At 50.6% G+C, this 23,152-nt stretch overlaps 2 protein-coding genes across 7 annotated transcripts in view; both read left to right on the forward strand.

Moving 5' to 3' along the window:
- The window catches only part of KIF4A (kinesin family member 4A), a 130,779-nt gene extending 126,939 nt beyond the window's left edge, over nucleotides 1-3,840 (forward strand). For all 3 annotated transcript variants that reach the window (XM_055266826.2, XM_063635127.1, XM_063635126.1), the window contains 3 exons: nucleotides 925-1,041; nucleotides 2,675-2,797; nucleotides 3,076-3,840. In XM_055266826.2, coding sequence (XP_055122801.1) covers nucleotides 925-1,041; nucleotides 2,675-2,797; nucleotides 3,076-3,279 — 444 coding nt within the window. In that variant the 3' untranslated portion in view covers nucleotides 3,280-3,840. The remainder of the gene's footprint in view (nucleotides 1-924; nucleotides 1,042-2,674; nucleotides 2,798-3,075) is intronic.
- Nucleotides 3,841-6,085: 2,245 nt separating this feature from the next.
- GDPD2 (glycerophosphodiester phosphodiesterase domain containing 2) lies at nucleotides 6,086-16,705 on the forward strand. Of its 4 annotated transcripts, XM_055266836.2 has the most exons (17): nucleotides 6,086-6,317; nucleotides 7,914-8,027; nucleotides 8,293-8,396; nucleotides 8,704-8,797; nucleotides 8,992-9,051; nucleotides 9,316-9,414; nucleotides 9,593-9,686; nucleotides 9,812-9,957; nucleotides 10,083-10,165; nucleotides 10,259-10,409; nucleotides 12,431-12,652; nucleotides 12,853-13,001; nucleotides 13,915-14,073; nucleotides 15,297-15,444; nucleotides 15,569-15,651; nucleotides 15,901-15,929; nucleotides 16,023-16,705. In XM_055266836.2, the coding sequence occupies exons 2-17, from the start codon at nucleotides 7,923-7,925 to the stop codon at nucleotides 16,073-16,075; spliced, it is 1,779 nt and encodes a 592-aa protein (XP_055122811.1). In that variant the 5' UTR covers nucleotides 6,086-6,317; nucleotides 7,914-7,922; the 3' UTR covers nucleotides 16,076-16,705. The 4 variants fall into 4 exon arrangements, with proteins under 4 accessions (XP_055122811.1, XP_055122812.1, XP_063491199.1 ...); XM_055266837.2 differs by lacking the exon at nucleotides 13,915-14,073; XM_063635129.1 differs by lacking the exon at nucleotides 7,914-8,027 and having other exon boundaries at nucleotides 16,023-16,264.
- The last annotated feature ends 6,447 nt before the right edge of the window (nucleotides 16,706-23,152 follow it).

The raw sequence follows: 23,152 nt of genomic DNA on the forward strand, positions 1-23,152 counted from the left end.
TCTTTGTCAGTTGCCTTGCATTATTATGCCATCCCTCTGATCTGTCCTTCAAGTATTCTGTACAAAAGAAAATGGATTTTTCAGCCAGGCGAGGTGGCTCACGCCTGTAATCCCAGCACTTTGGGAGGCCAAGGCGGGCTGATCACCTGAGGTCAGGAGTTCGAGACCAGCCTGGGCAACATGGTGAAACCCCGTCTCTACTAAAAATACAAAAATTAGCCAGGTGGCCAGGCACGATGGCTCACACCTGTAATCCCAGCACTTTGATAGGCCGAGGTGGATGGATCGCCTGAGGTCGGGAGTTCGAGACCAGCCTGGCCAGCATGGTGAAACCCTGTCTCTACTGAAAATACAAAAAGTAGCTGGGCGTGGTGGCAGGCACCTGTAATCCCAGCTACTCGGGAAGCTGAGGCAGGAGAATCGCTTAAACTCAGGAGGCAGAGGCTGCAGTGAGCCAAGATCGCACCATTGCACTCCAACCTGGACAACAGAGCGAGACTCCGTCTCAGAAAAAAATAAATGAAGTAAAAAAATTAGCCAGGCGTGGTGGCATGCACCTGTAATCCCAGCTACTCAGGAGGCTGAGGCAGGAGAATCACTTGAACCTGGGAGGCGGAGGTTGCAGTGAGCGGAGATCGTGCCATTGCACTCCAGCCTGGGCGACAGAGTGAAACTCCGTCTCAAAAAAAAAAAAGAAAAGAAAAGAAAATGGATTTGTCTGGCAAGACTTGTTCTCTTTAAACCTATGACGGTTCTTGGTGATTATTGTTTCACCAAAGAAGAGAGGACTAAGGAGATTGAAGCTTGGTAGATAATAGTACTTTCCATTTTTTTTTTAGAAAAGCTTGCAAATGAAGGGAAGTCATTTTAAACTAGTCTTCTAACCCTTTCAGTAATGTGTCTTTCTGCAAACCTGTTTTGCAGTGTTCCTGCAAGGGCTGGTGTGGAAACAAGCAGTGTGGGTGCAGGAAGCAAAAGTCAGACTGTGGTGTGGACTGTTGCTGTGACCCCACAAAGTGTCGGAACCGCCAGCAAGGCAAGGTAGGATCAGTGCTGTTTCCTCTCCCCTTCCCTTCAGACCTTCCACTAGTTTCCACCCTCTTTTTGTGCCTTCCGTCCTGAAATCTGGAGTCTCCTGCACAGCTCTTCCGACCCTTCTTCTTCCCTCTGCACCCAGAAAAAGAGACAGTTCACTTCTCAATCCTTTTTCCATGCTGCTTGCCTGTTCACATACCCCTTTCAGAAACCACAGCACTTCCCAGGAGATTCCCAGGTATAGAGCTCCCCACCCCCAGGCTTGGCTGTAAAGTTGCTGTACTGTTTTTGAGATGACAAGGACAAGAAAGCAGGCATTCACAGGCATATAGACATGCAGGATCAAATTAGTCCAGAGGTTTAACTGGAACTGTAAAAGCCACGTACTGAGGTAGCAGCTTCCAGGAAGTTAATCCTTTTGACATCTCGAGACATTCGTTACCTAGACTCTCTCCATGGCAACCAGCTAGCTATTCCGTGGCTCTAGAAAAAGACCCACAGGAACCAGGCCTTTCTAATAGTCACTGTTGTAAACCAAGTTAACCTAAATGTCCTCTTAATATTGCTCCCAGGAATAGCAAACTCAGGAAAACCAAATGTGCCCTGGGAAGAGCAGCACCAAGCAGGTCAGATCCCTATACCTGCCTTACACCTACCTGTGCAACAGCAAAAATATATACAGTAATATACAGTAATTCTAGCAAGCACGATCTAATGATGATTCAACATGCATTTCTTGAACATCCACATGTGAAGAGTTTCAACCTGCATCTTCTATTAAAAAGACATCTCGCCAAGCACAGTGGCTCACGCCTGTAATCCTAGCACTTTGGGAGGCCGAGGCAGGCGGATCACAAGGTCAGGAGATCGAGACCATCCTGGCTAACATGGTGAAACCCCGTCTCTACTAAAAATACAAAAAAATTAGCCGGGCGTGGTGGTGGGTGCCTATAGTCCCAGCTACTCAGGAGGCTGAGGCAGGAGAATGGCGTGAACCCAGGAGGCGGAGCTTGCAGTGAGCTGAGATCGTGCCACTGCACTCCAACCTGAGCGACAGAGCGAGACTCCATCTCAAAAAAAAAAAAAAGACTTCTAACAGGCAAGCTAGAAGTCAGGCTAAGAACTGTAGAAGTAGCAGGGACCTTAAAGATCCTCTATTCCTGTGGTTTTTCAATTTGGGTTCAAGAGTCATGTAGTAGCTCCATGAAAGGGCCTCCAGGCAGAGGGGCGTGGCCCCTCCCTCCCTCCTCCCATCTCTATCTGTCTCTGTCTCGGACTCAGTTTCCTTAACTGAAAGGAACACCCAGTATGGATGCTAAAAGGGATATTGCAAATTGTAGAGAGGGAGTTTAGTCAAACAAATGACCAAGGCTTGTCTTTGCTTTAAACCTGGCCTTGTGAGATGTCCCATGCCACTACCTAGTCTTTGCCTTCAGAGGCCACCTACAAGCATTGCTCCATTCCTTCAGGGACAGAGCATGTCAAACACTATGACCTCCCCAAGCAGGGCCTCCCTAAGACTTGCTTCAGCTGACTAATCAGGCACTTAGAGCTGTTACCTCTTTGGTTGAATGGGAGCAGACTAAGTTTGTAACCCTGGCAGCCAAATTTATAATACGCCTGTCTGCTTGATTTTCAGGATAGCTTGGGCACTGTTGAACGGACCCAGGATTCCGAAGGCTCCTTCAAACTGGAGGATCCTACCGAGGTGACCCCAGGATTGAGCTTCTTTAATCCTGTCTGTGCCACCCCCAATAGCAAGGTAGGTGGGCTAAAAGGCAGGCATTGGAAAACTGGATTAGCATCCTTCTCTGCATTATCTATGACAAACCAGTAGGAGAGAGGCGGGTGGAGTAAAGGTGTAATCAGCTTGCTGGGAACTAGGGATCGGGCATAGACTCTAGTCTGGTTTTTTCCATAGAATGATCTTAAAGACCACCTCATACTACTGGGAGTATGTCGAGCATCTATAGCAGGTCGGCTGGGCTGAGCTTCTGCCCCTTTCTAAAGTCTATTCATACCTGTCTCTGTCCCTCCTAGATCCTGAAAGAGATGTGCGATGTGGAGCAGGTGCTGTCAAAGAAGACTCCCCCAGCTCCCTCCCCTTTTGACCTCCCAGAGTTGAAACATGTAGCAACAGAATACCAAGAAAATAAGGCTCCAGGGAAGAAAAAGAAACGGGCTCTGGCCAGCAATACCAGCTTCTTCTCTGGCTGCTCCCCTATCGAAGAAGAGGCCCACTGAAGTTGGAGTCATCATCTCTACCCCCAGTCTGGCTTGGGAGATGCTTTCAGGTTGCAGCCAGAAGGGGTTTTTTAAATGACTTCTCTGGATTTCAGGTTTCTTGCTGTTGAAAAAAGGAACAAAGTGTTACTGAAAAGAAGGTAACCTTTATTGGATGTGGGCCTTAGCCTCCAGCTCCAGACTACTACTCTATGTTCTCCAGAAGGGTGCTAAGTCACCTACTGAAGAGAGAACCAACTGACTTTCCTAATGACTCATCAGGAACCAGTCCTCAGTATGGTCAAGTTGTTTCTTATTTGTGAGCAGTTCAGGCTATCTCCTGATGGGGATGAGGCCAAGGCTTTCTTATCTTTTGGTTGTCTCTGCTTAACGGAGGAGCCTGGCCTAGGATGGAGGCCTGACTTAGATCTTCATTCCACCTCAGGAATGAGGTTGTGATCTTTCCTGTCCTGACCCTCTCTGAATTATGTTTCAATAGTACTCTCAATTGTCTGCCATGTTGTTGAAGTAAATGAATTATTTTTAAATGTTAAGTAAGTAAATAAACCTTAGCCCATCTACTGTTTGGGAAGATCCTTCTGTGCTAGAGGGAGAAATAAAATTTCAACCTGTGTTCCTCAGCCCCTGAGGAAGCTATTAAGGGGATTCATTACAAGTACCTGAGCCTCCCTGCCTTATTATAGCTGCCCTCTTTCCCAGAGGGTAGTGTGGAGTGTGACGTGTCTTTATGTTTCTCTGCTACCCTAGGAAATCAGAATCACGTTAGCAAGGCCAGTGGCCTGAACTCCACTGTAGAACCTGCCTGGCTTCCAGATTTGGGAGGAAGAAATCACATTTACTAACCATCTCCATGTTCTTGCCACAGTTTTATTTGTTCTTCATACACACAAAAAAAGGTCAACATAGATAGATGTCCTTATTTTGCAGATGAGGAAACTGGGGTATAAAGAAGTTAAGTAACTTACCCAGAGTCACAAAGCTAGTGAGCAATAGAGCTAGGACCTGAACGCAGAGCTACCATCCAAGCTTCACTCTAGCCAACTCTCTAGAGTGCCAGCAGCGGCCACTTCTAATGCCCTGCAGCCTGATTTCTTAGTGTAGGAGGGGCGTTGCACCACACTGCTGTCCAGTCCCAGGACAGAACAGCACTGGCTCCTTGCATTCTCCTTTGAAAGATGCTTACGCCTTAAAATGTATCAGTGTTCTCCATCTCTGCTTAAAGCTAAAAGGGGGCCAGCCCTGCAATGCCATACACAGGTTGCTGACTGGCCTTGTAGTCTTCTGAGGTGCTCACAAGCCCTGCGCTTCATATCCATGCATTCTGAATCCCAAAACCCTTCTCCCCAAAAAAGCTCCCAAACCATCCCCACTCAAAAGCCAAGACTCCTCTAGAATCCACCAAAGCCCAGGCAAAAGAAATTGAGCAACAATCTGCCTAGAATGAAGCCTGCAATGGACTAGGTGACCTGCTGGTCCTCCCTGGCCTCCTGCCAGCAAGCAGCCCTGCTTCTCTTTGCATTTTAATGCCGAGGGAGCAAGGGAGCCTCTGCCATTGCCAACTAGAGCCTGTGGATACAATGGGAAGGCTGAGTGGGAGGGGGGCCAGCTCTTGGCATAAGAGAGCCAGTCTTCCTTCTCACTGTTTGAAATCCAGTGTGTGTGGGGGGAGGGGTAAGCAGGCTTATCCCCAGAGAAAACATCCTTTCCCACCAACACTGCACTAATAGCCCCCAGACCTCGAGTCACCGCATCAGGCGTAATGTAGAGGGAGAGGTCAACCAAGCCAGCCCCTGGCCCCCATCCCACCCAGACCCCTGTGCTTTAGCACTAAGCAAACTATAGCGTGCTAGCCAGCCCTTCCCTGCTGATGCTGATGCTATAGTAACAGCATCTTTTCTATGTGTTCATCTTCCAAAAGCCTGTGACCCCAGTATACTCTACACTCTTCAAAAGATTCTTGGAAAGAGACTCGTATGCCTTAGGGACAAGGCAGCAGAAATGACACAAGTCCTGAATGAGCATCTCCTGTCTGGGGTGATGAGGGAAGGTGGAAGAACTGCTAGTGTCACCCAGGATCCACAAGGCCCATGGGGACATCTGGTCCAGAAACAGGGCAACTTGCTATCCAGAGTTCAGGAAGTAGCTTGCAGCTTCTGTTGCCCAGGCTGGAGCACAGTAGCACAATCTCAACTCACTGCAGCCTCGATGTCCTGGGCTCAAGCAATCTTCCCACATCAGCCTCCCAAGTAGCTGGGACTACAGGTGCACACCACCATGCCTGGCTAATTTTTGTATTTTTTGTAGAGACAGGGTTTCACCATGTTGGCCAGGCTGGTCTTGAACTCCTGACCTCAGGTGATCCACGCGCCTCGGCCTCCCAAAGTGCTGGGATTACAGGTGTAAGACACTGCGCCAGGCTGCAGCTTCTTATACATGCACCTTGCTGAATTAGAAGTAGGAGCTCAATAGGGGAGGGAGCCTAATGAATCAAGGCTGTATTCCCAGGGAGCTTGAGACTTGATGTTAGACTTACACACACACACACACACACACACACACACACACACGCCTTTCCAGTGGGCTGGCTGGGCCTCTCCTCACTGCCAAGTTGCAAAGTTGTGTGGTCACCTCCTTCCCCCCGCAGCTTCCCGCCAGCCTGTGCCCTCAGCCCTCGCCTCCCTGAGCCAGGACAAAGCCCCGGCAGTGACTGGGAGGGGAACAGGAGGAGGGACAGAGGGATGGGAAAGTCTGCACAAAGGAATTCCTCACCCTGAGCCCCCTGACCGCCAGCGAGTAAAGAAGCAGATTTGCTCTCCCTCCCCCTTCCTCCCTCCCATCTTCCCACCCGGGCTGTGCCCAGGCCACGGAGCAGCTGCAGGCCTTGGGAGAGGACCCACACAGCCTCCTGTAGGTGGCAACAGTGCCACCTGTTTGACTCATAGGGCTGAACCGAGGACTGAAAAAGGGAGGAGGCAGACCACTCGGAGAGGAGCTGGGAAGCAGTGCAGAGAGCAGAGCGGAGCTGCCGCTGAGCAAAGGTGTGAGGGTTCGGGAAGGCTGGGGGGCTACAGGTGGGAGCTATGGAGCAGAGACCAGCTCCATCCCACTGGGATTGGGCCGGGGGATTGAATGGCACCCCTGTCAGCTCCCCTACTTGGGGGTTTCAGGCTGCTCAGACCCTGATCCCATCCTACAGACAGCTTCTGAAGGGAGGGGACTCTGGAAGGCAGTGTCTGAAGTGCAGAGGTAGGACCCCAGGGGAGGCAAGAGCTTAGAGCAGGCTATCAAACCAGCTCCAAGATGGGCAGAGGCAAGGGCTTCCCTTTGGGTTGGCTTTTTACCGGGAAGGGTCTCGGAGAGGGGAGAGGTTTCCTTCCCCCAGCTCCAGCTCCTCACCCCTACCCTAACCCTCCTTTCCCAAGGCAGCATAAAGAGGGCAGTTCAGAAGCAGCCACACCTTCCTGCTTACCGGACCCACCCACTGTGCACCCCTCTAAGACTCCATAGCCTCGGGGGAGCTCTGAGGACAAGGGATCCTGTCCCTCAGCCCGCACGCACACATGCTCACACATTTTGGGTGTATCCAGGGGCTCCTTTACATACTCAAAGTCACCTAAAATCATATTGTACCCACAGCCAGTTGTGCAAACCCACGTACAAATGCTGACACAAATCACATACCCTCTCGCATAGAATCAGTCACGTACCCAGCCAAGTCTGGGGATCAGCTCAGTCAGCCAAACCCAGAAGTATAAGGTACAGGGGTCCCCTGCCCCAAGACAACCACACCCCGCATACACACCTTTGCCCTGCATTTGTTGTACTTTCACCAAAGCTAACTTAGAGGGTGGGGCTCCTGAAGGCGAATCTGGGCTTCTGGTTGGGGTTGGGGGGATGACTGGGCAGGAAAGGGCAGGACTTGAGGGGAGGCTTTGTATTTTGAAAATCCAAAGATTCCTTTAGAAGACTGGGAGTGACCCAGGCAACATGTTCACCTCAAGTTTTCCTCTTTTTGGCAGTGCCCTCTGTCCCCTGAGAGGTGGACACAGAGAATCTTTCAGGGATTTGTGATCTGAATAATCTCTATATCCATAGCAACTGGCCAACTAGCTGGGCCTTCCTTAGCCCCAGGTCAGAACTGGAACCTTTGCTTCAGGTTACTCCTGCTTCCTGGGCTGGAAAGCAATTCAACATGGGGCTGCCTCCAGCTTGGCCAAACCTGCTTTAACTTGCTGAACTGAGTTTGCCCCACCCTGGGCAGTTTCTCTTGAGTTCTTACCCCCAGGGCAAGCACTCCATCCCCAGAGGTGTGTGCTGTTAAATGGGGAGGAGCTGGAGAGAGTGGATATGCATCCTGCCCGAAAAGAGGCTGGACCTCTTGGGTGTCCCACTGACTCTCCAGGTAACAAGATTAAAGGGAAACGAAAGCTCTGGAGACTGTCTCCCATTACCAGGCTTGCAGCTGGGGCTGCTCGCCTCATCCACTCTGGCACTCTGGGCCTGCCCCGTGACCTCCGTTGCTGAGCAGCAGCCCAGGCCTCTGCCCCTCCCCCGGGCTCCTCAGATACACTAGGAGGGAGACTGGGATCTGCCCTCTGCCAGGGTCCCTGATGGTCGAGTGTCCCTTCCCCCAGGCCTTCACCATGGCCGAGTCCCCCGGCTGCTGCTCCGTCTGGGCCCGCTGCCTCCACTGCCTGTATAGCTGCCACTGGAGGAAATGCCCCAGAGAGAGGATGCAAACCAGCAAGGTGGAGTAGGGATGGAGGGGGGAGGCTGGAAGTCAGAAGGCAGAGGCCCACTGGAGGGGATAAGAAGGCCAATTGTGCTCATAGAGAGCTTGGGGGAAGGGGCTCTCTCTCCCAGGAAGAAAATCTCCCTCAAATATGGAAAAAGCTGCCCCCCCGAGCAGAGCAGCCCAACACGGGGCAGGCAGCTCCCTTTAGCTGCCACTCACTGGGGACTCTGAGTCTGAAGTAGGTATTGGTTGTGAGTTTCTCTCCTGCCCCTTTGCAGTGCGACTGTATCTGGTTTGGCCTGCTCTTCCTCACCTTCCTCCTTTCCCTGGGCTGGCTGTACATCGGGCTCGTCCTCCTCAATGACCTGCACAACTTCAATGAGTGTGTCATGGATTCCCCCCGCTTCCCCAGCATACATGTCAACCTGCTCCCCACCCTGGGACCCCTGGGTGCCCCACTGTCAGTCATCCCCCAGCCCTGCCCACCTGCTCAAACCCAGCTCTGCTGCTACCCAATCTCCTTAGAAAATCCCTCCACAAAATCTCCTCAATCCTTGGAGCCCCTGGCCCAGTGAGGGGCTTTCTCCTCACTCCCTTCTAGTCCTCCTGGATCCACCCACCCCACCTCCCCTCAGGCCACTATTGACACCCCTTCCCCCACTTGGACACTTCCCTCTCCCCTCCCACAGATTCCTCTTCCGCTGCTGGGGACACTGGATGGACTGGTCCCTGGCATTCCTGCTGGTCATCTCTCTACTGGTCACATATGCATCCTTGCTATTGGTGGGTCTGGAGGCCACTGGCCTAACCCCACCTCAGCCTTCCTTCCTGCTTAGTTTTAGCTCCCTATTCCCATCCTGGCCACCGAGGGAGGGGCTAATTCTTGGATAGGAGGGAGGTACCAGCCTGGGAAGCCCACCTCAGTAACCTTGCTCCCCTCTTGGCACCCCGTAAGTCCCACCACTCTCTGCCCCTAGGTCCTGGCCCTGCTCCTGCGGCTTTGTAGACAGCCCCTGCATCTGCACAGCCTCCACAAGGTACAGTAGGGATGGGAGTGCATGGGAGAGGGGGCCACTGGGCCCAGCACTTGGCTGGCTATTTGCTGAGGATCTCACTTTTATACCCCCGGGGGGTCAAGCCCAGGACCTGAAGCCTAGTAAGTACTTGTTGAGTGAAAGGAGGAAAGCAGATGTGTCAGGGGAAGGGAAGGGTCGGGTCCCATCTCTGTAGAGTGAAGGAGCAGCTCACCAACCATGAGCCCAAAATTGACCAAGAGGCCTCATTCATCCCTGGCCCCCCAGGTGCTGCTGCTCCTCATTATGCTGCTTGTGGCCGCTGGCCTTGTGGGACTGGACATCCAATGGCAGCAGGAGTGGCATAGCTTGCGTGTGTCACTGCAGGTGAGTGGCCAACCTCCAGTGTCTAGACGGGAGCCTTGGCTTGCGGCCAATACTAGAACATATCTTGCTCCTGTTCCCCCAAGACTGCAGGTAGCTCTGAACTCCAGCAGTCAGGCCCTAAAAGGAAAGCGGGGAGGGGCACTGGAGAAGAGCCCACCTCACCAGCTCTTGTCCACAGGCCACAGCCCCATTCCTTCATATTGGAGCAGCCGCTGGAATCGCCCTCCTGGCCTGGCCTGTGGCTGATACCTTCTACCGTATCCACCGAAGAGGTGCCAATGCCGCTGCCCCACTCACCCTTGCTGGCCACTCATGCTCTGCCACCTGCACTCTACCTTCCATCCCCAGAGCTCTCCCCTTGCCCATTCTTGAAAGCCTGTCCCCCCACTCCCCACAGGTCCCAAGATTCTGCTACTGCTCCTATTTTTTGGAGTTGCCCTGGTCATCTACTTGGCCCCCCTATGCATCTCCTCACCCTGCATCATGGAACTCAGAGACTTACCAGCCAAGCCTGGGCTGGTGGGACACCGAGGGGCCCCCATGGTGAGTGTTGGACAGAATGCTGGGAGGGTGGGGAGGGTCTGCTCGTCTGCGCTATAGCGACCAGGCCTGTGGGTTCCCAGTCTCCCACCCTCCCCTGCTACCTCATCACCTATTCCCTTTCCCAGCTGGCTCCCGAGAACACCCTGATGTCCTTGCGGAAGACAGCTGAATGCGGAGCTACTGTGTTTGAGACTGATGTGATGGTCAGGTGAGGGAAGCTGGGGCTTAGGGGACCTGGGGGGCTGAAGGATATGATGACCAGCCCCAGAGCTTGGCCCTCTGACACCCCTTGTGCCCTCAGCTCCGACGGGGTCCCCTTCCTCATGCATGATGAGCACCTCAGCAGGACCACGAATGTAGCCTCTGTATTCCCAACCCGAATCACAGCCCACAGCAGTGACTTCTCCTGGGCTGAACTGAAGAGACTCAATGCTGGATCCTGGTTTCTAGAGGTGAGGACAGCCTCTGCAAAGAGGCAGCCACCTGCAGGGACACTCAGAGAGGGCAGAGTTCATTCTGTTGATAAGCATTTGCTCGGCCCTGTGCTAGGCAATAAGAACATAGTCTGTGCTCTCAAGTCACTTCCACCTAGTAGAGAGCCTAGGCAGCAGACGATTCAGGAAACTCAGAGCAATAAAAACATTTTCCTGCCTGGGAGAGAATCAGGAGTGGATTCATACAGGAGAGGATGAAAGTCTTCTCCTAAGATGCACAAAGCAGGGAACGGGAACTCCGTCAGAGGGAAGAGGACACGTAAAGCCCAGAAGACTGAAAAAGGGTGTTTCCAGGAATAAAATGTGGCTGAATGTAACTGAGAGAGACAATTCATGGGAGTGGTAGGGAGCAGAGGCTTGGCCTTGAAGAGCTCCGAATGCCTGGCCCAGAAGTGTCAACTTCAATCCTGTAAGTGGTACAAAATATTTAAAAGGATATTGAATTTTTTCAGTTCTTCTTTCCCTGATTGTAAAAGTAATATATGTTCATTGTAAAAAGTAAAACATCAGAGAAATAAGAAATAACACAGAAATCAAAGTCTCCCATAATCCAATCCCTCTGAAATAGTCACTGTTAACAGTTGGATACACACACACACACACACACACACACACACACACACAGTCCCCAACTTATGAGGTTCCATTTAATGTTTTTTTACTTTATGATGATTTGAGATTGATATACATTCAATAGGAACTATACTTAGAGTACCCATACAACAATTGTTTTTCATTTTCAGTACAATATTCAATAAATCACACGAGATATTCAATACTTCATTATAAAATAGGCTTTGTGTTAGATGATTTTTGCCTAACTGTAGGCTAATGTAAGTTCTGAGCACACTTAAGGCAGGCTAGGTTAAGCTACGATATTCAGTATGTTAGGCATATTAAATGCATTTTTTATTTTCAATCTTTTCAACTTAAAATGGGTTTATCAAGACACAACACCATCATAAGTCAAGGTGCATCTGCATACACAAACTCTCTCTGTATTTTGCACAGACAGAATCATTACACAGACTCTTTTGCAACTTGCTTCTTTTCCATTTAACTCTTTACATCATATCAGATCAGAGTGATTAAGAGCAAAGGATGTCTGGGTTTAAACCCTGGCTCTACCACTTACTGGCTGTGTGACCCGAGGCAGCATTTCTTAGTCTCTCTGTGCCTCAATTTTCTCATTCGTACAATGGGAATAATAACAGTACCTACCTTGTAGGGTCATTGGGAGGATTAAATCAGTCAATGCACATAAAGTACTTAGAACACTGCCTGGCACATAGTAAGTACTTAATAAGTGTTAGATAGCTAGCTTTATCCATGTCAGCAATTAGGAAGTGAGGTCATTCATTGAGAATAAGGAGAGGAGAGTAGCAGAGGCTTGGAATAACACTAGGGGGAATGGGAGAGGGAGCAAATCAAGAGCAAGTACAAGGATTGTTAAGCAGTGCTGAGAGCGAAAAATAAGGACTGCAGTGCCAACAGCCCACATTGTGTACTCTGCCCATGGCAGTGCTCAGCCCCCAGTTCTAGGGGTGGAGAAGGCAGACAATTGTAGAATTGAATCAGAGTCTGGGAGTTGTAGGGCAAGTGGGACAGAAAAGGAGCTGAGAGTGCTATGGAAAAGTAGTTCAAGCTGTGGATGGACCATGGGTAGGGGGTGTAGGTGCAGCTAGAAAGGGGCTGATGAACTGGGAAGAAACCAAAGCATCAAGATGGCAGAGGTCTCCTCAAGACCAATGAGAAGGTGTAGTGGGAGAGAGGAAGTTAGGAAACTGGAAGGGTAGGAGGTTGAGGTCACAGAGTAAGATGTTAGACGGTCTGGAAGAAGGCCACAGTTTGGAAAAAGGCCCTGGCTCAGAGGTGGAAAGAAGCTGGACACCAAGTGGAAGATATGAGTGAAGATAGTGAGGATGGGGGCAAGGCCTGGAGGCCTCTTCTGGTCTTGAAATAATTGTTCTTTCTTATAGAGGCGACCCTTCTGGGGGGCCAAACCGCTGGCAGGCCCTGATCAGAAAGAGGCTGAGAGTCAGATGGTACCAGCATTAGAAGAGCTATTGGAGGAAGCTGCAGCCCTCAACCTTTCCATCATGTTCGACTTGCGCCGACCCCCACAAAACCACACATACTATGACACTTTTGTGATCCAGACATTGGAGACTGTGCTGAATGCAAGGGTGCCCCAAGCCATGGTGATGTTGCCAGGACCCCCTCTCCCCACCCTGCCTTCCCTAGGCCATGATGATGATGATGATTTTGAGGCTGCCCCTAGCCCCAGGGCCCTGCCCTAGCTCACATACCCCATTCTGTGGTCAAAACTCTCTGCCCCTGTCCCTGCCCTTGGAATCCCTAGGTCTTCCTCAGCTTCACACCCATCCTTCCTGAACCACAGGTCTTTTGGCTACCAGATGAAGATCGGGCTAATGTCCAACGACGGGCACCTGGAATGCGCCAGATATATGGACATCAGGGAGGCAACAGAACTGAGAGGCCCCAGTTTCTCAACCTCCCCTATCAAGATCTGCCACTATTGGATATCAAGTGAGTGCTAGAGGAAAGGAACCAAGGGGATCACATGAGGCTTAATGGCAGGGAAGAATCAGTTCAGGGAGAGCAAAGCCTCTTGATTAATTCACTCATACAACAAGTATTTACAAAACACTTGCCATGTATCAGGTAGTATTGCAGGCTTTGGGGACACAACACAAATAAGACAGACAAGGTTCCTGCTTTTGTGGAGTACATGTACTACTGAAAGAAACAGAGAATAAACCACTTAACAAAATACATGCATATTGGAAAGTGAAAAAGTGTTATGAAGACAAAACAGAGAGATGTAGAAGAGTGGTTAGGTTTGAGAGTGATGGGCTGGGGCAGGGAGGTGGGTGCACCCACATTCGGAAGGCTGGTTAAAGAGGTGATATCTAAGCTGAGACCTGAATGGTCACAAGGAGCTAACTACGAGCTGCAGAACAGGAACAGCAGTCTAATGAGCAAGGGGAAGGGGAAGCTAGAGAAGCAGGCAGGGGCCAAATTGGGTAGGACCTTGTAGGCCACGGGAAGGATTTTATTCCACAACAAAGAGATCAGGTTAAGAGAGAGTGAATCAGGGAGAGTCCCAGATGTGAGCTGAGCCCCAGAAGCTGACCCAGCTGAACCATGACGGACTTCAAAGCATCTGGTTGCTAGAGCCTCTTATAAGGTCCTTGTGTTCAGACAGAAAAATGTGAACTGAATGATAGCCCAGTTATCATACATATTTCTTTTTTTAATTTGAACTTTAATTAAAAACATTTTTTTTAGAGATAGAGTCTCACTCTGTCACCAAGCCTGTAGTGCAGTGGCCTGATCAGAGCTCACTGCAGCTTTGAACTCCTGGGCTCAAGTGATCCTGAGTAGCTAGGACTATGGGCACACACCACTATGCAAGGCTATTTTTTTTTTTTTTTTTTAGACACAGGTTCCTACTACCTGCCCAGGCTAGTCTCAAACTCCTGGCCTCAAGCAATCTTCCTGCCTTGGCCTTCCAAAGTGCTGGGATTACAGGCCTGAGCCACTGCCCCCCCCACCGCCAGCATCCCGGTTATAAGCATGAGCCATCTCACCTAGCTATGTAAGTATTTATTTCCCCAAGTTATCACCAGAGGAAGACATGACATAGGGTTTGGCTCTCACCTTAGTCTTGTCCTGGTCAATATCAGCTGCTAATCAGCTGCTGATCATGTTTCCAAAAGATGTGAATTGGTAATGAATACACTGATGATGGAATCGAGGCCCTGAAAGGTCTAGGTGCTGTAAAAAGATAGGCCAAATCTAGCAAGATGAAATGCACCAGGGATAGATGGAAAGACCTCTATTTGGGGCCCAAAAGAATTTCAGTTGCACAAAGACCAGAGAGGAGACACTGGCATCAACAGGAACATGTGTGAAAAAGACCAGGGCTTTTATTGAACAGTATACATAGTGAGTCATCAGTGGGATGTAACATTGCCGAAGGCTAACCTGACTCTGGGCTATCTGAATACAAGCATACTGCCCAGAGGACAGGAGGAGATAGTTTTGCTCTATTCAAAGCTGACCCAAGCTGGCTGGGCATGGTGGCTCCCACCTGTAATCCCAGCACTTTGGGAGGCCAAGGCAGGAGGATCACTTGAGCCTAGGAGTTCAAGACTAGCCTGGGCAACATAGCAAAACCCCGTCTCTACAAAATAAAATAAAATAAAATAAAATAAAATAAAATAAAATAAAAACTAGCTGAGCATGGTGGTGCCCACCTATAATCCCAGCTACACTGGAGGCTGAGGCAGAAGGATCACTTGAGCTTAGGAGGTCGAGCTGCAGTGAGCCAAGACTATGCCACTGCACTCCAGAGCAAGATCCTGTCTCAAAAAAAAAAAGGCTGGTCCAAGCCCATCTGGGATATTATTTTCAGAGATGGGCCCCATATTTTCAAAGGAACATTGATAAATTGGAATATATCATATTAGAGAGGCTTGTACAGGGAAGGAAATAATAAGAGTAATGGCTGAAGGAGCTGGGGCTGTGGGGCCTAGAGAAGAGAAGGCTCAGGGAGAGAGGGCCTCTGCTCAGGACCCAGGGGAGAGACACATTGTGTGGCCCCAGATAGCAAAGCTAGGACCCATGGGTGGAATCCACCAGAAGACAGAGTTCAGCTATGAAAGGAAAATCATTGTTGGTCAGGGGCTGCTATGGAAAGGCAGAGCTGATACCTCCTTGGCAGTGGCACTGTAGATTCAAGCACAGGCAGGGGGCTGCCTCCCATGTCCCATGCGCCATGATTCTGGATGTTCCCTATTTTCTTTCCCACCTTCACAGGGCATTGCATAAGGATAATGTCTCGGTGAACCTATTTGTAGTGAACAAGCCCTGGCTCTTCTCTCTGCTTTGGTGTGCAGGGGTGGATTCGGTCACCACCAACGACTGCCAGCTGCTGCAGCAGATGCGTTACCCTATCTGGCTTATTGTAAGGGCTCTGGGACTGTCACCTCTCCTCTCCTCCCATCCCTGGTTTTCCTTAACCCTGTCCCTCTCTTCCTTACTTATTTCCCCTGACATTCTACCCTTGGGGCCTTTTCCTATTTTCACAGACCCCTCAAACCTACCTAATCATATGGGTCATTACCAATTGTGTTTCCACCATGCTGCTTTTGTGGCCCTTCCTCCTCCAAAGGTGAGTTCTTTGTGCCTCAGCTTTCTGGGTCCTTACTTTCTCCAGGGCCCTGGTGATGAGGCTGCTTCAGACTCATATATGCTACCCAGGGCTTGGGGTCTGTTTAGTTCCTCTGAGATTCTTAGGCCCTTCCTTATACTATCAAATTGGCTTGAATGTAGGAAAGGCAGTTGGGGGAGCAGGTGTGGGGGCTGGAAAGGCCTGCTTGAAGCTAGCTGAACTCACAACGGGAAGCTTTTCTCCTCACAGGAGATTTGTTAAGAAGAGAGGGAAAACTGGTAAGAACTTTCTCCCCTCACCTCATGTTTCTCCTCCTGTAGCTTTCCCCTTGCTTAACTCCCTAGATGACCCACCCTCCCCCTCCTCCCCAGGCTTAGAAACAGCAGTGCTGCTGACAAGGATCAACAATTTCATGACGGAGTGAATGCCCTGCCCTGCTTCCCCACCCAAGCCAGTCTACATTGCCCAAACAGCAAGGGTTGGAGAGCGGCTGAAGTGGAATGCTTCGGGGGTAGTGGGTTGCAAGTGGGGGGAGCCTTGCCGAAACAGGAAGTTTCGAACCATGAGGGCCCTCTGCCCAGGTGATGGGCATTCCCTAAGCTGCTATGGAATCTGGTCCCTTTGGGGTTTTGACCTGAGATGTTTGGGAAGACAGTGAGTAATGAGAAGTTTCTCCCCAAATGAAACTAGAACAGAGGAAGTAAAAGGGAGATTGCTCGGATAATGTCTCAGACTTGTGTGCACGTGTTCTTGCATAGAAGGCACAGGGTGTGTCGGGGTGGGATAGCTTGGAAGAGGGACTGAAGGAAATAACCAAATGGTCTTTTCCGGAGAACTGTAAGATGATAGAGACACCATCGCCACTCCACGATGTACTGTCTTCCTCGACCCTTGCAGCTTAGCTGTTTTCCTGCCTAGAGGCTAGGAGCTGAAGAACCCGTCTAGCCCTCTAATTCTGTGCTTACAGGTGGCTTTTTGCCGTGCGCAGCCTTTTCTTCAAGGCAGGTTGGTTCCTGTATCTTGTCTTAATCTGTTACTCAACGAATGTAATCTCCATTTGGTCACAGCCTAATCTTTTCGGCTCAGGGGCTGGGGAAAGGAGGCACCTTCCATCTACGGTTGGATTGGACACGACCTTGAGGGGCCATCATGGGGAGATGGGAGGATGTGGGTTGGAGGTGGGAGGAGAATCACCTGCGGCAATGAAGGACTTGCGGGAGGCTCGCGGGATGCCCGCGGGAGAGCAGCCACCTCGGGGGCGTCAGGAGGCCGGGCGCGCGGTGCAGGGTTGCACTGTAGCTCCACCTTGTGGCCGTCCCAAGAGGAGGTCCGCATCGGTCGTCGCCGTGACGTATTTGCTGAATGCCACCTGTTTTTCGTGCCGCTTGGGGACTCGTGTCCTTGACTCAGGACTCCGAGGGCAAGGTCCGATTCCACAAGTTTTTGCTCCTCTGGGCTGCGCGTAGGGTCCAATTTCCGGCCCAGCCTTCCCTTGGAGGAGCAAGTTCCCCAATGTGTTTGCGGCTCGGGAGTCCCTGGGCTCCGCAGCTAAGGTGGCCAGTGCGGAGCTGACCGAGGATGAAGAGTCTAGTAGAAGAAGGGAGGGGCTAAGGCAAAAACGGGGACAAGAGGGGCTCTGTGGTGAACCCACAGTCTTCCGCCACACCCACATTCGACCTAGTTCGTATCTCCACACGGAGGGAAGTAGAACTAAGGAGTCGGCCAGGTAGGGAGGTCGGGTTCTCGGTTCCTCCTCTCTCGCCAGACTGGGACCTGGGGCAACACTGACATCCTCGGGACAAGACCCGCCCCCTTACCCTCGGTTGCCGGGCAGCCGCGGGAACTACAATTCCCAGTGAGTCCCCGGCCATTTCCGGTATCTGGCTGGACGCAGACGAGTTTGAATCCGCGTTCCCGCCCCCTTCTCCCGGGCCCACCCCTTTCCTTTCTGGCCGCCCCGCCCTCTCCGTGCGCATCCCTGCACACTCCGGCTCCGGCGGCCTGCCGCGCCCACGTACCTGTCCTGCAGCTGGCGCGGTGGGTGGGGGTGCCAGCATGCGACGCGCGGGGAGGCTGCAGGCGCGCGGAGAACGAACGCCGCAATCAGTGCTCCGATCCTGGTCTTCCTGGGGGTCCACGCCGCTGTGTATCGGGCAGGTCTCTCCCACACTCCGCCTTTTCGAGCAGCGTTTCCTTACTTTTCCCGGTTCCCGATCCATCCCCTCTCTGTCAGGCTGGCTACCAGCCTTAGCTCTAGGGCCCCCAGTCTGCCCGGTACTGCCGGGCTCTCACCTCTCAGCACGTACCTCCTCCCCCTTCCCTACTTTTCTGTCCCTTCCCAATCGCCCAGTCTCTTCCTCCCCTCACCTCCCAACCTCACCCTGAAGACCTCCAGCAACTCCATCCCTGCAGCCCCAACCTCTCAGCTCTCACACTCTCAGCTGCGGCCCTCTAACCCCAGCGTCTGGCCCCCCAACCCAGCCCCTGCCTCTAACCCCTTTCTCCTAGTCCCTAGCCTTGGATACGCAGCCTTGAGCCTGCCACCGGAAATCCTCACTCTCTTCCCAGGAGAACTGGACAGCTATAGCGGTTTAACCTATAGGCCCTGGGCCCTGGGCTGGAGACTGACACTGACAAAAACTTAAGGGCGGAGGACCCGGGGGAGCTGCTCATTGGGGTTCGGATGTAGTTGCTGTTCGTTATTTTTAGCTGCTGACTCACAGCTCCTGGCATCCGGGTTTGGGGCTAGCAGGCTGGGCTAGGGGGCTATTAATAGAGCAGGAGCACAGCCCCGACCCAGTTCAGTTTGGAAACACAGAGAGCAAGAAGCGTCCCCTGCCACTATGCCCTGTGGAGATGTGGACTGAGCAGTGGCTGGGCCAGATGCTCTCTGGATGCCAGTTACCTCACCCTGGTATCTCTACCTTGGAACTCTTGAGGGAAACCCCACGAGGAGACTCCTGGGCACAGCTCTCTCCTAAGCTCGCCATGGCTTGGGGCTCTGCCACAATCAAGCTTCTGTTGTACTAGCCGAGAAGGAAGAGATGCGTCCCAAGTGGAAAGATTGTTTCGGTCATGGCCTTGGCCTGCCTGGGCCCACTCCTGGGCCAGAATGCTAGGTTACTAGAAGGAAAAGCTATGGATTTCTGGTCCCCCACAGCCTTCATAAGGATGGAGTGCTTCAGCATGGTCCTAACACAGGGGGCACAGAGCTGGGGATCCCCAAACCAGACACAGAGCTCAGAAGCTGCCAGATTCTGTGTTTACCACACCCCCAGCCCCGCCATTCTTTTTATTTCTTTCCATTTTGTTGAGCTCTGTCCCAACTCACAGGGATTCACAGATCTCATGATCTCTCCCTTGTCTGGAGAGAAACCGTGTTCATGAAAGCCACTGAAAACTTGTCCCCAATGAGGTATGAATGATCCTTTATATATTGTCATTCCCAATGACCTTTTTATTTTAATGGGCTAACGTAAGAGTTTCCTAATGTATACATTGGGAATCGTGAGGAAATCTTGATGGACTGATCAAAATTATTCCCACGCAAGCTCAATTTGCTAGAATTCCCATTGACTAAGGGTGCACACCCACAACAATGCTCCTCCCCTCCTTGCAAATCAGAAACTTCCACCTTGATCGACCCGAGTCTCCAGCCCCCAGACGAAACCACATTTGGGGCAAGAGTGATCGTTTCACCACACACAATATGGAGGTCACCCAGTGAAGCTCTATTTTCAAGAATGAGCCCAGCTTATCAGACAGACAGCAGCAGACCGCGCGTTCCCAGCCCCGTCTACTTGCTGAAGGAGCCGGAGAGGCGGTGGAAGGGGAGAGAAATGGTCTCTCTGCTTGAAAATCCGTTCCTGAAGTCCTCCATCGCCTGGTTGCCTAGCAACCAGAGCTGCCTGCAGCGGTGTGGGGCGCTTTTGGTCCGTAGGGGGCGACTGTCTCCCTGGGGTCTCAGGCTGGAGCCCTAGCAGTTGGGAGGGAGGTTCCCTAGTTAAGTGTCACAGTGTCTCAGTGTGGCTGACCTCCTCCCAGCCATGTCAACCCAGTTCAGTCTGAGCGGCAGGGAGCCTACGGAATGAGGAGAAGCTCACTATGAGTCTGAAGGGATTTTGCTCACAATCATTAAAAAATGAAGAGAGAGAGAGGGTGGGAGGAAGGGAGGAAGGAACCTGTTAAAGGGGATAGGGCAAAAAAGGGGGTAAGGAAGGGGCCTGAGGAGGGTAGTTTGACTCTCTCCATTCAGTCGAGGCTTATCAATGCTTATTTTTCAATCAGAGCAGTTCAGAGGTTGAAAGGAGTCTAGCAACCTCTATAGACAAACTGTTAAGCATATAGAAGACTAGGCTCCTGGGTTACCAGCCTAGCCTAGATTTGGTCATTAAGGAAGATATTCATTCATTCATTTGACCATAATTAACACTAACCCACTATGTACCACGCGGTGTGCTAAGTGTCCTTCTCCAAGTCTCAGAGAGGTTAAGTAATGTCCAAACTCACAAAAATAGTGACTGGATTGGGTCTGATTGAGCAATCACTGTGTGCCAAGTCTAGGAGTACAGAAAACAATACATTCTTTTTTCTGTCTAATGAACGCCCAGTCACCCTTTGGGACAAAACTGAAAATATCATCTCCTTTGTGAAACTTTTCTTAAGTCCCCTTCCCCCCAGCAAGCAGAACTGCTAACTTGCTTTTCTATACACCCTCCTGAAATACCACTTTTCACAGGTATGGTAATGATGGGCTTCCATATTTCCATTTCTTTCACTTTGAGCACCTTGGTGGCAGGGCCTGTGTTCATCTCCAATTGGATATCTAACAAACATCCCAAACTCAACATGTTCATTTCTGAACAGCTGACCTTTTCCCCCAAAAATGACCCGTCCTAAAACTGTCCTCATCTCAGTTGATGGCAATTTCACATTTCCAGTTGTCCTGGCAAAAAATCCTTGGAACCACACCTTGTATCCAATCTGTCAGCAAATCCTGTTAGCTCTCCTTTCAAAATACACCCAGAATCCAACCACTTCTCATCATCTCTGGTGCTACCATGCTGGTCCAAGGCACAACCACCTCTCAGCTGGATCACTTCAGCAGCCGCCTGACTGGTCTCACTGCTTCCACCCTTGCCGCTGTGGCCTATTCTCTGCAAAGAAGCTATACCAATCCTGCTAAACTCAAGTCACGTCATGCCAGTTCTCTGCATGAAACCCTCCAATGGCACTCCATCTCTCTGAGAGGAAAGCCAAAATCTTTACAGTGGTCTACAAGGTCCTACACAATCTAGTCCCTTATTAAATCTCTGATCTCGTCTCCTGGCATTCTCCCCTCCCTTACTCTGTTAAAGCCACTTGATTCTCCTTGCTGTTCCTTGAGCAAGCCAGAGGCACTCCTTACCAGGACCTTTGCACTGGCTTCCCCTTGCTAGGTTTACTCTTCTGCATGGCTCACTTCCTCACCTCCCTCAATTCTTTGCTGAAATGCCACGTTCTTGGTGAAGCCTATTCTGACCAACCTATTTAAGATTCCCTCTATTTGAATTTCCAGTTTACCGTAAATACAGGGTACAGTAGTCCTCCTTTATCCATGGGGAATATGTTCCAAGACCCCCAGTGGACGCCTGAAACAGCAGATAGTACCAAACCCTATATATACTATGTTTTTCTGAAGTGATAACCAAGATGGCTACTAAGTGACTTATAGGTGCGTAGTGTATGCAGTGTGGATACACTGGACAAAGGGATGATTCACATCCTGGGCGGGATGAAGCAGGACAGCACAAGATTTCATTACATAACGGCATACAATTTAAAACTTATAAATTGTTTATTTCCGGAACTTTCCATTTAATATTTTCGGACTGCAGTTGACCATGGGTAACTGAAACTATGGAAAGTTAAAACCATGAATAAGAGGGGGAGTACTGTATAAAGGAACGAGATAAATGACACCATGAGGAAAAAGACAAATCCAAAACAATTGACTGGCACTCTTCAAAAACTAAATGTAGTTAATTTTTTTAAAAAGATACAAGACTTCCAGTTATGGGCCCAGTTAGAATAGACACACTTCTCCCTATTTATTCCTCACACTAAGTACAGCTAAAACTCTGGACATTATATATAAGACAAACATAAGAAGACTATGAAAGAAGAGGAAGGGGGCAGACTAACTAGGAACCCCAGTGACCTGAACGCGAGGTGATCAGTTCCCTGGGTTTTCCCATTGTATGAAATATTCCAGACCAGGTACTGGAGAAGCCAGCAGCCTGGAAATGCCAATGGGCACAGACAAAAAAAAAAAAAAACTGCAAACACCAGTAACTGGCCTGTTCTCTCTAGCCATAAGACCAGGAAATGGAGTTTAGCCAGACAGAAAACTCTTAGACAATAACCACCCACTGCAACCACACACCACAGAAAAAAAACAAAAAACGAAAAAACAAAAAAAAAAACTGCAGCTACACCCAAGCCAGCAAAGGCCAAGTAGATAACCCAGATTTTCACTCTGGCCAGGCTCCCCCGCACTCTCTGGTGTAGTGTCAGAGAAGGCTGAGTAGAGAGCCTAAACTTCCATCCCCAAGGGGTAACAAGACCCCCTTCCTGTTGGGTGGTGTCAGTGTCAGAGGAGCCTGGTGGTGAGTCAGGACTTTGACCATAACATATTTAATGAGGCCACTAGCCTCCCTCTCCTCCCCTCCCCAAATCTCCACCTCCTGACTGTGGTGTTAGTGGAAGCCCACCTGAGGAACAGTAAAAAGGCACTTCTGCCCCTTCCAGCTAGGGAGGCATCAGTGGAGGCCTAGTAGGGAGCTGGAATTTTTACCCCTGCACAGTAAAAAGGAGAAGCCTCCACCACACATACCAACCAAGGCCAAGGAGGGAAATTGAACTTGAACCTCTACCCGGCAGTAACCAGGCAGTGGCCCTTTCCTCTGATGAAAATGGTGTCAGAAGAAGCCTACCAAAAGCAAAAGATGTAAATGAAATCCAGGGTTTCATACTATAATATCCAAAAATTCCCAGGATGCAATGAAAATCACTCTATATCTAAACCCAGTACTTATAGTCCCAGTTACTCAGGAGGCTGAGTTGGGAGAATCACTTGAGCCTAGGAGTTCAAGGTCAGCTTGGGCAACATAGTGAGACCCTGTCTTTTTTTTTTTTTTTTTTTTTGAGACGGAGTCTTGCTCTGTCGCCCAGGCTGGAGTCAGTGGCGCAATATCGGCTCACCGCAACCTCCGCCTCCCGGGTTCAAGCGACTCTGCTGCCTCAGCCTGCTGAGTAGCTGGGACTACAGGCACCCGCCACCACGCCCAGGCAATTTTTGTATTTTTAATAGAGACAGGGTTTCACCATATTGACCAGGCTAGTCTCGAACTCCTGACCTTGTGATCCACCCGCCTCGGTCTCCCAAAGCGCTGGGATTACAGGCTTGAGCCACCGTGCCCAGCCGACCCTGTGTCTTAAAAAAAATAAATTCACTCATTAT

The sequence above is a fragment of the Symphalangus syndactylus genome, chromosome X (genome assembly GCF_028878055.3).
Source record: "Symphalangus syndactylus isolate Jambi chromosome X, NHGRI_mSymSyn1-v2.1_pri, whole genome shotgun sequence".
In the NCBI taxonomy this organism is placed as follows: Eukaryota; Metazoa; Chordata; class Mammalia; order Primates; family Hylobatidae; genus Symphalangus; species Symphalangus syndactylus.

What these genes read in the sequence shown, in the direction of transcription:
- GDPD2 (XM_055266836.2), top strand. Translation starts at nt 7,923, where the DNA reads ATGGCCGAGTCCCCCGGCTGCTGCTCCGTCTGGGCCCGCTGCCTCCAC. An exon ending in GTTACCCTATCTGGCTTATT is followed by an intron (nt 15,445 to 15,568) that starts GTAAGGGCTCTG and finishes CTATTTTCACAG; the next exon opens with ACCCCTCAAACCTACCTAAT. An exon ending in TGGCCCTTCCTCCTCCAAAG is followed by an intron (nt 15,652 to 15,900) that starts GTGAGTTCTTTG and finishes TTCTCCTCACAG; the next exon opens with GAGATTTGTTAAGAAGAGAG.